The 16136-nt window shown below is 39.8% G+C and overlaps 1 protein-coding gene across 2 annotated transcripts; it reads left to right on the top strand.

Moving 5' to 3' along the window:
- Positions 1-719: 719 nt before the first annotated feature.
- On the top strand, positions 720-14327 carry TRMU (tRNA mitochondrial 2-thiouridylase). Of its 2 annotated transcripts, none has more exons than XM_067315942.1 (11): positions 720-830; positions 1497-1662; positions 4132-4238; positions 4691-4813; positions 6810-6982; positions 7955-8008; positions 8557-8623; positions 9463-9563; positions 10780-10924; positions 11158-11240; positions 12518-14327. In XM_067315942.1, exons 1-11 carry the CDS (start codon positions 743-745, stop codon positions 12662-12664), a joined length of 1254 nt encoding a protein of 417 aa, XP_067172043.1. In that variant the 5' UTR covers positions 720-742; the 3' UTR covers positions 12665-14327. The 2 variants fall into 2 exon arrangements, with proteins under 2 accessions (XP_067172043.1, XP_067172052.1); XM_067315951.1 differs by having other exon boundaries at positions 746-830; positions 1497-1591.
- The last annotated feature ends 1809 nt before the right edge of the window (positions 14328-16136 follow it).

The raw sequence follows: 16136 nt of genomic DNA, 5'->3' as shown, positions 1-16136 counted from the left end.
TCAGAATTTAGTAACTTAGTGTTAATCATGCAGTGGGGGAAAAAAAAAGAAAAAATTAATGTGCATTTGGTATGTACTTTTATAAGCTACACTCTGGTAGAAGAAAAATGTTCATGCTGCTTGCAGTGTTGTATTAAAAAGAAAGATAAAAGATTCCCCTGTTCTGTAGCTTCCTTCAAACATATACATTGAAATGTGACTTTTTTCTTTTGTAACATCTCGATTATTTCTGTGTTTTGGAGCTCAAGTACATGAACTATGCATTGAAGTGTTGTGTGTATGTGTTTTGGGTTTTTTTTTGGGGGGGGGGTTGTTTGTTTTTAATATATCAGCACCCTTTAATCTCATCCTAGATGTTTGACAGCTGTTGTTCTTGCTAAGGGGGCCCTGAACTTTGCATATTCCCCCTTCAGCCAGATTCTGCTTGCGCTACCTTGACCGCGACTCGCGGACGGGCTCTGCCCGAGCCCCCGCGGTAGCTTAGACGAGCTGCTCCCTCAGCGAGGAGCCCCGCGGCTCGCCGCCCCCCCCCCCCGCGCAGGGCTGCGCAGCGCTGGCAGCGGCGCTCGCGCCTGCGGAGCTGAGCGGTTCCGCCCGCTGCCCCGAGCGGCACCGCCGGTGCCCCGGAACCCCCCGAGGGGCCGCGCGCTTCCCCCGAGCGCCGCGCCCCGCCGCGCCGCCGGCCGGAAGAGGCGGGCGGAAGCGTCCGTCCCTCCAGCCGCTCCCCCGTGGCGGCGGGGCCATGCTGGCGGCGGCGCGGCGGCATGTGGCGTGCGCCGTCTCCGGCGGGGTGGACAGCGCCGTGGCGGCGCTGCTGCTGCGCCGCCGAGGTGGGGGCGGCCCCGCCGGGGGGTGGGGGAGCCGCCGGCAGGGGGAGGGGGAGGAGGCGGGGCCCGGGCGGCCGTTGCGCCCCCGCGCAGGCCGCGCTGTGCGGGGCGGGGAGCGGCGCGGCCTCGCCAAGCGCTGCCGGCGCGAAGCTGCTCCCGGGGCTTCGCGGAGCCGTTGGGACGCGTTTGGCCCTGCGCGGTGCACCGCTTCTGTGCGCTTCCCCTGTGCTTTAGAGCTTGTGGTGTAGCCCCGAGCAGAGCCGCGTCCTGCCCTCGGTTTTGTAACGTCTTTACAAGTTCTACAAAAAACTCATGCACGGTCAATATTCGGGGGGAAAGAAAACGGGTTTTGGCATGTACCTTAGCAGTGCCAGATGACTAAGAAGTGCTTAAAGAAATGAGCAGTAATGGAAGTAACTCAGAATTTTGAAATCTCATCATATTGGATTTCCAAAATAGCTTACTATTATGTTGCTATTTGGTCTAGCTGTCACAAAAAAAAAATGCAGTGATTGTACTGTAAAACTCTCAAAGGATGCCTGACTAATACAATGATACTGAAATCTTCTGAAGGAAATGGTTGCCCATGTAGGTCTTGAAAAATACAGAGTTTAGGTCTAGGCTATAAGAATTTCAGTTTATAAATCATTCCTTACCTTCATTTCGTAGGCTACCAAGTGACAGGCATCTTTATGAAGAACTGGGACCCTCTGGATGAACAAGGAGCTTGTTCCATTGACAAAGATTGTGAAGATGCTTACCGGGTTTGTCAGAAGCTTGATATTCCTTTTCATCAGGTTTCCTATGTGAAAGAATACTGGAATGAAGTATTCAGGTAGTAATGCATTTAAAGCAGATGGTCTTTTAGTATGCTACTATAACATTGCGTTACTGTGAAGAGTGAAGATGGACTGAGTGTGGGCAAGGAGAATTTATTATAGCGTTAACAGTACCAAAAGAAATTACTGAAACCTCTTAAATACAGAAGGAACTGTTTTTTGGTCATTCATATTTAACATCAAAATTTATATGTTGGTTTTAATACATTTATTATTTTTGAAATTAATAGGAGATTTCTCTCTAGTTATGCCTGTGGGTGTGTACTAATTTCTTTTTTGGTCATTGGTCATCATGCTCATTTCTTCTTTATCTCACCTGCTGGCCCAATCTTTCTGCAGCTTGAGGAAGAAAGTACTTAACAGGACACAGTTACTTTATTTGTTTGATTTGTTTATTTGTATGATTTGTGCACTGTATTTTTATATTAAATGAATATATGTTGAACCCAGTTTATTGCCAAGCTAGCATGGACCAGTCTTGCTTCTTTAAACTATTTTTCTGACAAATTGGAAGCTGTTCTCTGAAGAGGGCGTACAGATTTTCTTTTCCTGTGAATTTGTTACACCTTGTAAGAGGAAAGTTTTGCACAGGAAAAGCTGAGAGCTGTTTTGAGACAGAAGATGAGAGGAAATGTGGTGTTGGTAAAACAGTATCATTTCTGTTTTACTTTTTCAGCTCTGGGCCATAAAAATTGCCTCCTGATTTTCATCATTCCCCTCTAAGTAGTGCTGTTTATACTTCAGTTTCTTCTAAGACAAGGTAACACTAGTCCTGCCAGTTTTATGTCATGTTGAAATGACATCAAATTGAGCACAAAGCTTAATTTTGTGCAGGCAGTGAAGAAAATGGACATTTCTTGGGACAGTTCATTCCAGTTTTGCCTCTCCATATGAGAGAATAAAGTAATGCTTATCAAATCTCTCTGGGAGTTCTATAAATGAAAATGAATCAAAGATTATGGAACATCAGATCTGGTCGTTTGTTCTGTTTCTCTCCCCATCATTTGTTAGTACAGGGTTCCCAAAGAACTTCTTGCTTCACAAGGCTCCTTGGTTCATTCCAGAATCCTTTCCTTTACGTTCGTCTCTGAGCTTGAATTTCCTCCTCCTTTGGAGTCTCTCTTTACAGGATTAGTCTTCAAAAGCCATCATTAATCAAGAGAATTATCCTAGATCTTGTCTTTCCCATGATCTGTACGAATTCTGTCTGAAATCTTTGCTTTAGAAAGATTCAGTAGACATCCTTCATTTCCTTTTCTCCTGTTCTCTGTTTTCCTTGGAGAATGTACTTGCAATGGCTCTCCTTTGTTAGCTCTCCCTCTTGCCGAGTGATGAAATCTGTATAGTTTTACTGTCTTACCCAGAAAGCTTGTTGCTTGCTGCTGTAGTTATTCTGTGCTGACCTGAGCCTGGCTTTGTGCAAAGTCTTTTATAAAGGATCCAATATATTCTTGTAATATTTACAAAGGAATAGTGTGTCATCTTAAGAGTACAGTGCTGAATCAGGAAGAGCTAGACAGCACTCGGTAGACCCAGGTGAATTAATTATTAGTATAAATTGTTGAATTCTAAGCTGTTAGAAGGGGGTAACACAAAGGAAAAGCTGTCCTGCTTTATTTTCCATTTATGAATGTAAAATGTAATGTGGTAAGCAATAAGCAATTCATTCTGTTTCAAATGATGAAGAGTTGCTGATGTCCTTTTAAATATGGTTTAAGATCTTTTTCTAATCTATGCTCTCAATACCTCTTGCCTCAAATGAGCACTGAAGGCAAGCAAAACACTAGTCATCAGGCCTTTTGATATCTCAGTGCACCACTGTATGATACTTTAATTTTATCAGTTATTATTTAAACATTTTTAAGCAAATAATGCTAAGCACTGTAGTTGCATGAAACTGTAAAACGTTGTCTCTGTATTTGAGAACCTAAACTATACTTGAATTTCTTAAAAAAAAAAAAAAGAAAAAGAAAAAAAAGAAAAGAAAAGCAAGCAGGAAAATATCCATCAACCCTAAAGTTAAGGCAGGGTTCCATGACTGTTTATGATGGGATTAGTGCAGATTAGTTTAGGGTCCTTTCATCTGAGACCAGTAACCCCTGGTGTGTGCTCCACCACACTGTTACAGTGCAAAATTAAGCAGGTTTGTTTAATTCTCTAAGTATTTTATAAGAGAGAAGCAGCGAATGCACACTGGGTTACCATGTCTCCACTGAGAGAACGGTAAATTAATAAAACATGCTTACAAGATTGTAAGTGATCATCTGACTGTGCCCTCAGTCCTTTTTGGAGAAAATCTTCCAGTCATTGTTTTACAGGTTAAAATTTGACGGATATTTTATTTCTTACTTAAAATGCTTAGTAAGATTGGGTCTCAAGTTTTCATGTTTAACAGATAATTCAATCTTGGATAGTATTTTGTGACATTAATAGCGTTTACATACATTTGATTTTTTATTTTACAGTGACCTCTTAAAAGAGTATGAATTGGGAAGGACTCCTAATCCTGATATTGTGTGTAACAAGCACATCAAATTCAACTACTTTCTTCACTACGCTATGGATAACCTTGGTAAGGCGTTTTCAAGTGTGTCAGTACACAATGGATGCTGTGGAAATGCTTAAAGGATACTAACTCTTGAAAAGGTGGAAAAAAACCATATGAATTCATATGCAGGCATAATTCAATCATTTCTGTGGCAGTATTTTACTATTTGTAAAATATTTTATTTTGAATTTGCTTTTAGATATGTAGGAACAGATTTAATTCTGGGATATATTGACCTGAGCATTAAGTTTTCCATTCTTATGTGGTCCTGAAGAACAAAGAAGAGGTTTGGCATGCCAATGAATATTTTACATTATTTAAATAGCAGGAGTGCGATTACTGTCAGTATAAGGCTTCTCAGTTCTGAGTAGGTTTTTTTACTTCATTACTTCCTGCTTTTTGTCCTAGACATTTCTATAATCTTTTTAAAATTGTGAATATCAAATGCATGCCTTTGTGTTTTTGTTTTTTGATAGGAGCAGATGCAATTGCTACTGGGCATTACGCTAGAACCTCACTAGAGGAGGAGGAAGTTTTTCAACAGAAACATATTAAAAGACCACAGGGGCTTTTCAGAAACCGTTTTGAAGTTAGAAACAGTAAGTGGTTTCTTGATTTCATATCTTGTCCTAGACAGGAAGGAGAAATTTAAACTATGTTCAGCTGTACAAAATCAGGGAAGTTCATTACACTACACACAACTAGTGTTCCTAGAAAGACAATTACCATTTTAACCCTAGCCTTTGTAGAAGGCTGACTGGACAGAAAAGGGGAGTCACATTACTGAAAATTACACTAAGTAGAGAAGTATTGCATTTTCTATTTTAAGAGTTCTAGTCCTGTAGCAGGAGTAATAGTAAAGCAATCAACATTCTGGATCAGGTTTAATATCGTTAAGGAGACAGAGCTGTCTTCTATACTGTGGAGAAATATTTCAAGAAATCTGTTTGAGTATTTGGATGACTTGCATAAAACTTTCTTAATATGTTTCTTCTATTTTAGGGCCTGGCTGTTCTTTGGCTATTCAGTATATTTTATATGTAGAACTCATCATGGCAATATGCTGAAGTGAAATTTTAGAATTAAGGTCTTGAAAGGTTAAAATTAATAACATACTGTTAGACAATCATTGGACTGTATATTATTTTACCATAAAAATCAGATTTTCATTCAGTAATCCCACTATTATGTCTTATTCCTCCATTTTTCTATAGAAGACTGATTTTCTCAGGCAGATCAAAGTTCTGCCTGCACTGGGACTGGAAGGTGCACGTGCAGTATATGTAGACGTTTTGAGGCCAGGTTTTCCAGGTCAGCGCAGGTACTAGCAGCAGCAGCACAGGTTTGGCTCTTCACTTCAGTAGTCTGCTTGTGGATGCTTGTGGGTAATCAGAGGTTGATGCCTTTGCCACAGCGGTTCTTTTGTTATCAGTACCTGAGCTAACTCTATTAATGCCGGTGTGGATATGTCTCTGGCACTATCACAGCTTGGACAGCAGTATAGGTATCTTCTGCATAGCTCTGCAGTGGGCCATAATGCAGTAAAGTAGCTCAGAAATGAGGCAGTGGTGTATAAGGAGTGCACCCAAAGGGAAAGGAACTTGCATACTACCACTCTGCAAAGCTGCCATGGTGACTTGTCTGAATTACAGCTTCCTGGTTGTCGTGTTTTGTTTTGGTTTGGTTTGGTTTGTTTGTTTTGTCTAGACTTAAAGGGGCTTATTTGTTTCTTCATTATGTATTTTATTTTATTTCTGGAAAGTTGAAATGGCCCCTGTGGGACCAACAGTCTGTACTTGTGTCAGATTGTGATTCACAGTTGTAATATTTTGTAATATTCTAAACAGGCTTCCTGCCCTTTTGTTGAGAATTCGTATTATTAGAAGTGACTAACTATTGGCTTGTAATTGGTGCTCATTTGAGCCGGGAAGCACCTCAGTGGAGTTTGTACGACATAGAGCTATTAGGCCTTAAGAGAATGGACAGAACATGACTGAAAAACTATACTCTTTTTTTTTTTTTTATCTGGGCTATCAAGAGACTTCATCTATAGTTCACTTTTATTTAAAATAAAAAAGTCACACACGCCTCTCTTGAGCTCCTCCACTGGAAATAAGTGCTAATTGTTCAAATCACTGACTTATGTCAGTGACATTTCAGAGCAAAATTGAATGTTTTTTTGAAGAACAGTAAACTCTAGCGTATTTGAATGTTCTTTCTCTCCTGACTTATGAACCATGAAAGATGATTTCATATTACATTTTGTTGATGTTCTTCCAGTGAAATGTGCAGTAATGTAAGAGATAAGACAATGTAAGATTCTGCACAGTACAAAATCAGAATCTTTCTAGACTTCTCTAGCAGTGAGAAAATACCAAACTTTTTAAATTACATTGTGAAATTTTAAATTACATTTAAATTTAAATTACATTTACTTTTTAAATTACATTGTGAAAACTCTGAAAAATGCCGTGTCTTTAAACTGTGTATGGAAATAATAAAACTGAAGTTTTGATTGTCAAACAAAATACTAAAGGAAGTTGAACTATTAAAGGGGGTTATGTTGAAACATTTTATGTGTTCTGCACTTTGCAGCTGTAAAACTCCTTCAAGGAGCTGACCTCTTTAAAGACCAGACCTTCTTCCTAAGTCAGATCTCACAGGATGCTTTGAGGAAAACCATTTTTCCTTTAGGGGATTTAACAAAAAGCTTTGTAAAGAAGATAGCAGCGGAACATGGCCTTCATCATGTGCTAAAGAAAAAAGAGGCATGGTAACACTTACAACTATTGATTTGTATTTCCATCTAAAATGGTCTTTTCTGAACTTTGTATCTGTGACAAATCAACTGTTTCCAAGCATCATAATAGAATGAATAGAATAGATTGGGAGTTAGTTTTATAGTTGTCTACCTGCTTAAAACTACTTTTATGAGCATGGTTAGTTCTGTATTTTAGTTTGCAGATAGTTGTCTACCGTTGTATCTCAGAAGAACTAAGGTGAATGTGGATAGGCTGCAGTGAGCCGTAAGGAACACATTCTCTATTACAGATGGTGAGAAGCCTTTGATCTTTATTGTTTGTAGCTTTTAAAGGCTTCCTCACTTTAATTGTTTTTCAATATGTCTTTATAAAGATTGAATTATACTGTTTTTCCAAAGTTACTTTTTCAAAAAAAAGTTTTGTTTCCATGACTAAGAACTAACACTTCATAATATGATTGTAAAAAATATGATGCAGACAGCAATTGTATTGCTGATACAGTCTTGATTGCTTTTAATGCTTATATGCATCTTTATTGACCCCTGTAAATGGTTGTCTGAAGAATGTAAGATGTGATTTGAAGGAAAAGGGCGACCTATTTGGTTATGAAGTTATTTTTTCTCAAGAGATATCCTTTGACTGTGTAATTTGTATTTGTTTTGTACATTAATCTGAAAGAGAATTCTTGTTTTTAATACACACACGAGATAGTCACCAAGACTTATGTATCTATTTATTGACTGAGCATGTGTTATTTCTCTTCCTTTCTGTACTTATGGCACTCACTGATACTGCATTGAATTAGTTAATGTATGTTGAATCAGATTTTGTGTTTTTATTCATTTTATGAGATGCCTAGCATAGTCTGGGATACATAAGAAAAAAATATCCATCCCGCACAGATAACTAATATTTTGACATTATTTCGATTTTTTTTTTTTGCTTTTATATGTATTCAATACCATATTTCTTTTTCAGAGTACTGGAGTCTGTTTCATTGGTGAAAGAAACTTTGAAAAGTTCCTTCTTGAGGTGAGTAACATTAAATATAAGGCAATCTGTATGCTCTGTTCTAGTTTTCACAAGTAATTTGTAACATGGTCTAAGGAAAAATCTCCAGCACCATATGGCCCATTCTAAATTGCAATGTCCCATCTCCCTTCACAGTCCCAAACTTATCCAGAAGCTAGCACCACCAGATTGTATATATTTGCTTGCCCCTCCACCAGTGAGCAGTCACTTTCTGTAGCCACAGGAGGGGCTGGATTCACACCTCCATACTGGCCAAGCTCTGACATGTGATTGGGAAGTGAGAGGGCAAATGGCCGAATCCTGCTGTTCCCTGACATAATTGAGGATGGGGGGAGTGAGGCACAGAATTACTGCTGACAGGAACTGTGCCTCCTACTTCTGTCCCTAAAGCAGCATCAGGGAAGAGATGGTAAGCTGCATGGATGGAGTTTGCTTGTTGAAAAGCTGTTTTCTACCTTCAAGAGAATGTAGTAACAGAACCTGAAATATTCAGTAAGTTTCCTTTGGGGCCATCTTGTGTCTTACACAAATCTCTTCCTATTTGGTAGTATTTAGAACCTCAAGCAGGTAACTTTGTTTCCATTGAAGATAAGAAGGTGATGGGAACACACAAAGGTAAGTGGCTAACCCATGTTAATAACAGCTTTTAGATAAATAGAGCAATACTGTTCATGTTTGGACGGACAAATTTTGTGAAATTCCAAACAAATCTACAGATTCTTCCTAGTTTGGTAACTCTAATGTAGTCATCAGATCCGTACTTTATACAGTATGTAGAGCTTTGAACTGCCACTGATTCTTGATTGTTTTGGTTCCTTGCTGCAATGTAATAACATAAATGGTAATTATTAGGATTACTTTGTTGGTACTATGTTGTTGTTAATTTAATACCAAGAGACCACTGTTAACATAATTCTTCCAAAATGACTGTGCTTCAGTTCCAGATTCTTTAGTATCTAAACTTTGCTGAAAAATATACTACCTACCTCAGTGATGCACAACAGGACATCATCGAACACGCTCAGCTTACCTTTTTCTTCCCTTCTGTGTGTACTTCCTCTGTCCTCTGTTCAGTTCTAGCTTCCAGAACTGATTTCCTGTCCCAAGTAATGTACAGAAGGATGGCGTTCTGCTAGTGTATGAAATAGGGGAAACTAGTAAGACTGAGTGGTAGCAAAACCACAAATTGAAACTGAAATAGAGAAATGTTTGTCTTTTATAACCCCTAAGAATAGAACAGTTGATGCAGATTAGTTTGGAATTGTTTTTCAGGTACAGATGAAAATTTTTTCAAGTAGATCTTAATTTAATTTGCAATTGGTACACTTCTCTAGGGCAATTTGGATCATTATTCTTTGTTTAGTAATAAAGTTTGGGGGACATTTTTTAAATAATTTTTCTGAAAGCTAAAGATTAAAGGTTGCTAGCAGCATTGCATTTTCATATTTCTTCAGGTTGGTTCCTCTACACAATAGGCCAGAGGGCTAGACTAGCAGGCCTGAAGGATGCTTGGTTCGTTGTAGATAAAGATGTTAGCACTGGCGATATCTTTGTGGTGAGTTAATTAACACTGGCATTGTGAATGACTAATGCAGGTATTTCATGACTCCTGCTGTATGGAATGTGATTTTAACTTGGGTAGAATTCTTGGCTTTCCACTTGAGAGAAACAAGAGCCAACTAGTACAGCATCTTGAAACATCTTGTCCAAACTGGCTTTTGATGAGTAGAAAATTGTTCAAGATTTTGGCACTGAGCTTTTTCCAAACAAACAGCAAACACTGGGAAGAACCAACCAATCTACCGAGCTCTCATTTTCTACTCTAAAACACAGAGCTTTTTATTGTAGCTATTATGACACAATACATAAAACCTTTGCTAAAATGGGTATTATCTTGACTTACTATGTTTTGCTAATTTCTTTTTCTAATAAATGAAGTAGTGGCCAGTAATACAGTTTTATCATTTTGAAAATTGAGGCAGAATGTAATACTGTGAATCGTGTCTTAATGACTACTCATATAAGATGCCTGGAGTTCTGCAGCATGCTAACATCATTAATGTTTCTTGCTGTTCACACAGTTGTTATCCTTATTTGCTAGTGACATGATTGTAATGAGGTGTTTTGTTACTGTTGATGTGCCTTGGGGGAAAAAATGGTAATCAAAAGAGAGTTGAGAAGAAACAGGCAGGACCACTAAGATGTTTTTTTTATGCCTTACAGTGAGATTGTGCAACATGTCCATAACAAATGGGCAGCTAGGACTTGGCACGCCACACTTTATACGAACTGTAGTTTCATTCATAACATAAAAAATACATGGGATTTACTCTTACTGCATTAATACAGCACTTGTCACTGCTTTTTCCCCTTGTAAGAAACAACCTGAAGGTTGTAAATTCCACTGCTTTTCTAAGATACAGTGCAAGAACCTGCTCTTGATTTTGGGGGCTCAAAATCAAGGAGTTTTGGGAGTTTGGGAACTCAGCCTGAGAAAATGCAGAAATGTGACTGGAGAAAAAGAATACAGGAGGTGACATGACTCTGAGATGTAGAAGGCTGAAAAATAATTCAGGCTTGCTTTAGCATATTTTTTCATTAAAGGCCTTCATCTGGAAACTAATTAGGTACTAATAAATGCCTGCTTTCTTATTCATTTTGCTTGCATTTTGTTGTGGCTTGATGCTTTTTCTGTATTTCATGCTTTACTTCACAGTGGTTATGTGCTGTCTGGCAGAAACATCCGCATTAAATGAATGTTGTATTTTAAGGCACCATCAACAGATCACCCTGCACTGTACAGAGACCTGTTGCGGACAAATCGAGTGCATTGGATAGCAGAGGAGCCTCCTGCAGAGCTCATTAGGGATAAAATGATGGAATGTCTTTTCAGATGTCGGCACCAGATGGCACTGGGTAATCAAATCTTGTTTATTTTATTCAGCTTGTGGAATTGTGAAAGTGTCTTCAGTGTAGTTCTTCAGAAATAGCTGAAATGTTTGGGATCACCTTTCCATTTCTCTAGTATCTATATAAAACATTTCTATTTAGTAGCATTGTGACTCAGATCTGTTTAGCCTATTAATGAAGGTTTCTCTAATGTGAATATAAGGATTAACTGGCAGATGTTTGGCCGTATTCTGTTCTAGTGCCTTGTGTGCTGACTCTAAACCAAGACGGGAGTGTGTGGGTGACACTAGTGAAGCCAGAAAGAGCTCTCACACCTGGGCAGGTAAGTTATTAGAACTGCTTTTCTTTTTTCATGTTTTGGCTTATTTGGATATTAAAACAGAGTAGTGTTTTTATTAGCTGTAAGATGTAATTAGTTAATCTATTAGCATGTAAGAGCAGTTAGCTCTATTTTGATTGTTCATCCACTATTTTACAAGGAGATTGTTCCCAGTTTAAGATACTCTGTTGTTATCCATATGTTCTGAGAGACTGGCTTACAAGCTTTAGAAATACATGAAAAAGTCTCTGGGAATCAATTGCATTATGCAAAAATGGAATCTGTTGTGGTGCTCCAGAAGTAGATTAATAAAGACATTAGTTCAGTAATTGGCTGCTTAATATGGTTTTAGTGTTCAAATTAAATTGTATATTAAAGATCTACATCCGTCAGATTATTTTGTCCCAGAACAATAATGAGAAGGGATATTGTGTAGTGATGCCTTTTACCACTACAAATACAGGAGTACTCCATCACACTGTAAACCAGTGTTTCTCAAATGTTTTCTGCATGCCCTCTCCCTCTCCCAGCATACATTCCACCCTTTTTCTCCCTCCCCAAAACTCGGGGTCCATGGAATACAGCAAGAGGCAGGTTGTCTGAGAGCTATTTTTAGCAGAGGGAGGGATGCACTTAAGAGAAGTGAGCTGAACTGAGAAGACTCTAGCCAGAGTGGATGGCAGGAGTAAGAAGCCCTTAATGCCAGGAGCTGCTGAACCTGTAAAAGGGGTTTTTATTGAGAGGTAATGGGAGGCACTCAGCAGTGCTCTGTGTGACTGTCTTCAGTGCCTGCTGTGTTCCTCCTTTCTTGCCTGAGTCTCCTTAGCACAGCTGTGAGCCCCAGTCACTTCCTCCCCAATGATTTACCTCAGTTATCCTTGTCACCGTGCTACCTCGGTCCCCTCGTGTTTTGAGAAGTGCCACTATAGCCTGTACACTGGGGTCTAAGGAAAGTCCAGTGAAGATGCAGTTGATAGTAAGTCTGTCATTCCCTCATGGAAAAGAAAATCTTTTTGGAACAAACCATTCCACTTCATTGACTAAAGAGTTTTCAGATAATTTTGTAAAAGTTCATGATGGAATTTCCACTAACGTGTTTATTTTTATATTCATGTGAACCTATGCGTCCTACGCGTTTTTTTAGTTTTTTGATTTTATGAGATTTGGTTAGAACAAACAAATGAGCACAGTTGCTATCCAGCAGATCTTGAGCACCCTGCAGTTGCTCACTATGCAGTTTGCAGCTGCTGAAAGGACTCTCCCTGTGTTTTATCTCCTAGTTTGCCGTGTTCTACAAGGGTGACGAGTGCTTGGGCAGTGGGAAAATCCTAAGGCTGGGCCCATCAGTGTATACCTTGAAACAGGGCAAAAACCGAGAGGAGGGCGCAAAGAAGGAAGAGGTTGGCAAGATAGAACCAGCAACATAACATGTGGGTTTGTTTACTGATGGACTTTGGAGAATTTGTAGTCTGAGAATAATAAAAGCAATAGCAAACACCTTTTTTGTTGATCTGTAATATTCAAACGGTTGACTATCCGGTCAACCAAAAAAGTTGACTATCCAGTTCCACCTCTTGACTGTTAGTGCAAAACAGGTTTAAAACAAAAAACAGTTTGGTATAATTTCATTGAACTGGATGGTGATACTTATGCTAATAAGTGTCAAGGAATGTCTTAAAATTGCTCTGTAATGATAGTTATACATACAAGAATTTTAATATAAAACAATCATGTCTGAGAACATAAACCTCTAAGGCATAAGTGAAATAACTTTTTTTGTTATTTGAAGATACCTGTCTCTAAGTATATGTGTTGTTTTACAGTAAACGTGTGTTCATCGAACTCTGGAAAAGGAATGATATTTAAGTTCAGCATTTTGCATGAACTATAAGGAACAGATATTTATTTTTCACTTGATGTAATTTTATAAAAGCTGTTTTAGACTCTTAAACTGTATGCAGTTGTGGTTTAAGATGTTTAATATAATTAAGAAGTACAAATCTAGGGGCTTAAAAAGAGTCTCAATACTTCTTAAGTTCTTCCCAGAACTGATTAATTTTTTTTTAACTACTCAGGGCAGATACTGACTATTTTGTCCCTTGGAGAAGAGAATGCATTGTCAGTACTTTAGAAAAATACAAATTCATATGCATTTCCTTATTATAAAATTAACTGAATGTAGACTGCATAGTAATTGGATCTTAGTTCATACCATAAGATAAAATGGGGCAGTATTAGGAAGAACTGATACCCCTGCCCAAATTATCCAAAGAGTTAGAGTGACTGAGTGTATGTTGAGGATGCTCTAAGATTATTATAAACACTTAGTACAGTGAGTCAACAAAAATTAAATCCTATGTTTCAGCATGATAATAGAAGGTAACTCATTAAAATACAATTATGCAGAAACAAGACTTTTCAGACAGATGTAGAATTTTGAAATTTTTATGTTGAATTTGCTCAGTAAGAAAGCTGTAACATGAATAGAGCTTTTGAGCAAATACATAGGCTTGGATTACGTGTAGTCTTCTATCCTTTTCTTTTTTCTTAGTGTCTTTATGGGAAGGAAGGAAAAGAATTCCTTTTATTCCTCATTGTAACAAAAAAAATAGTCTCTTTACTCCAAAGTGTGGAAATAGAAGGGGGGACACGCTTCAGTGTCCACCTGCCAATCTCTTGCTTAGTTAACACTGTTCAGGGAGCCCTCTTAAAAAAAAAAAAAACACAGACTATTATAATCTTTCTTATTGATTTGAAATTTCAGTGTAGCTGATTGAGGAGGCAAAAGCCATCCTTTTTCATTGGTGCCAAGATAAATTCAATTTAGAAGTCTGTCTGTAGGGTGCCTATTGATGTGGAGGTCAACTGTAAAGACTGTTCATGTTTCATCTCAGCTCTTAATTTCTGTTAGGTTAGTAATGTTATGGGTCCGAGTCATGTTTTTTATGTGTTTTTCCCACCATTTTCCTTATCTTTCCTGAAATTTTTGTCTTTGCAAAATGTGGAATTAAAGAGTTAATGGTCCATGTTTTCCTCATCTGAGTTTTCCAGTAAATGTCCAAATAAAATCTTCACGAATGTTTTGTGTAACACTAGTGTCATTTTTATTATTACTTTATCTTACATCTCTTTCAGTCATGTTTGTTATTTGATACTGTACTGGTAGAGGGTAGGCTAAACTGTGAGGACAAGGAAAATGACATAGTCATGTCTGTGTCTAAAACTCACTTCCTTAAAATTCACATAATCACAGAGAATTGTTGAAGTTGGAAGGGACCTCTGGAGCTTGTCTAGTCCAACCCCCCTACTCAGACAGGGTCAACTAAAGCTGGGCTGTGTCCAGTCAGGTTTTGAATATCCAAGGCTGGAGACTCCACAACCTGCGTTGATAAGATCCTCCTGAGCCTTCTTTTCTGGAGGCTAAACAATCTCAGCTCTCTCAGCCTCTCCCCATATGAGAGATGCTCCAGTCTCTTAATTATCTTTTAGGCCCTTTGCTGAACTCACTGCAGTATGCCCATGTCTCTCATGTACTGGGGAGCCTGGAGCTGGACACAATGCTCCAGATGTGCCCTCACCAGTGCTGAGCAGAGGGGAAGGATCACCTGCCCTGGCCTGCTGGTAACATTCTGCCTAAGGCAGCCCAGGAGGCTGTTGGCCTTCTGTGCTGCAAAGGCACGTTGCTGGCTCATGTTCAGCTTGTCCACTAGGACTCCCAAGGTCGTTCTCTGCAAAGCTGCTTTCCAGCTGGTCATCCTCCAGGCCGTACTGGTGCATGGGGTTATTCCTTCCCAGGTGCAGGACTTTGCACTTCCCTTTGTTGAACTTCATGAGGTTCCTCTCCACCCATTTCTCCAGCCTGTCGAGGTCCTTCTGAATGGCAGCACAACCATCTGGTGTATCAGCTGCTCCTCCCAGTGCTGTATCATCTGCCAGCTCCCTGGGGGTGTACTCTGTCCCATCATCCAGGTCACTAACGTAGGTCTTAAACAATATTGGCCCCAGCGTTGACCCCTGGGGAACACCACTAGTGACTGGCCTCTGGTGGACTTCTTGCTGCTAATTGCAACCCTTTGAGCCTAAGCGTGACAGCTGAGCCAGTTTTCATAAGTGCTGTCCACTTATCTATTCTGTACTTCATCAGTCTGTGAATGAGGATGTTATGGCAGACAGTGTCAAAAGCCTTGCGAGAGTCAATTAACAACAGCCACTGCTCTCGCTTTGTCTACTGAGCCAGTCATAGTAGAAGGCTATCAATCAGGTTCGTCAGGCATGATTTCCCCTTCATAAATCTGTGCTGATGACTCCCAGTCACTGTCTTGTCACTAAAACATTTGGAAATGGTTTCCTGGATTGGTTGCTAGATCTGTGGCCAGAGATGCATTTTCCCTGCTCGGTCGGGTGGATGCCATCTCTTCCCAGCAGTCCTCAATTCTCAGATGAGGTATTGTAGTTGTAAAAGCCAAATCCCTGTTGTCAGCATCACAACATTCTGGATTCAAGCTGCTAGCAAGCAGCAAACTTCCCTAGACAGCAGGTCAGCTCAGCAGATGGGGGGCCTCTGTCACCACAGCAGGGAGTTCCCACTGCTACCACTCACCACCTCCTCCTGGTGCTGCTGCCTGCCTCCAGCTCAGCTGGCCCGAGTGCTTCGTTGGAGAGAGCTCCCAACTCCTCATCTGCTACCAGGGCACTGGCCCTATTCTGCATCTGCAGGAAGAATAGGAGCCATCCTCCTCCTGGTGCCAGAAGTCACCAGCTTCCAGCCTTTACCATCACGGTGTGAACCACCTTTGCTCCATCTCTCCTACCTGATAGGCACAGACTCTGTCTGCCCCTCCTTCACTACAGCACGGGATTTGGGCTCTTGGAGCTTCAGGGTCTTGGAGAAAACTTGGT

This window comes from Apteryx mantelli, chromosome 1 (genome assembly GCF_036417845.1).
Source record: "Apteryx mantelli isolate bAptMan1 chromosome 1, bAptMan1.hap1, whole genome shotgun sequence".
Classification (NCBI taxonomy): Eukaryota; Metazoa; Chordata; class Aves; order Apterygiformes; family Apterygidae; genus Apteryx; species Apteryx mantelli.
The sequence above is the reverse complement of the archived record's forward strand: the minus strand, read 5'-3'. Positions and strand labels throughout refer to the sequence as shown.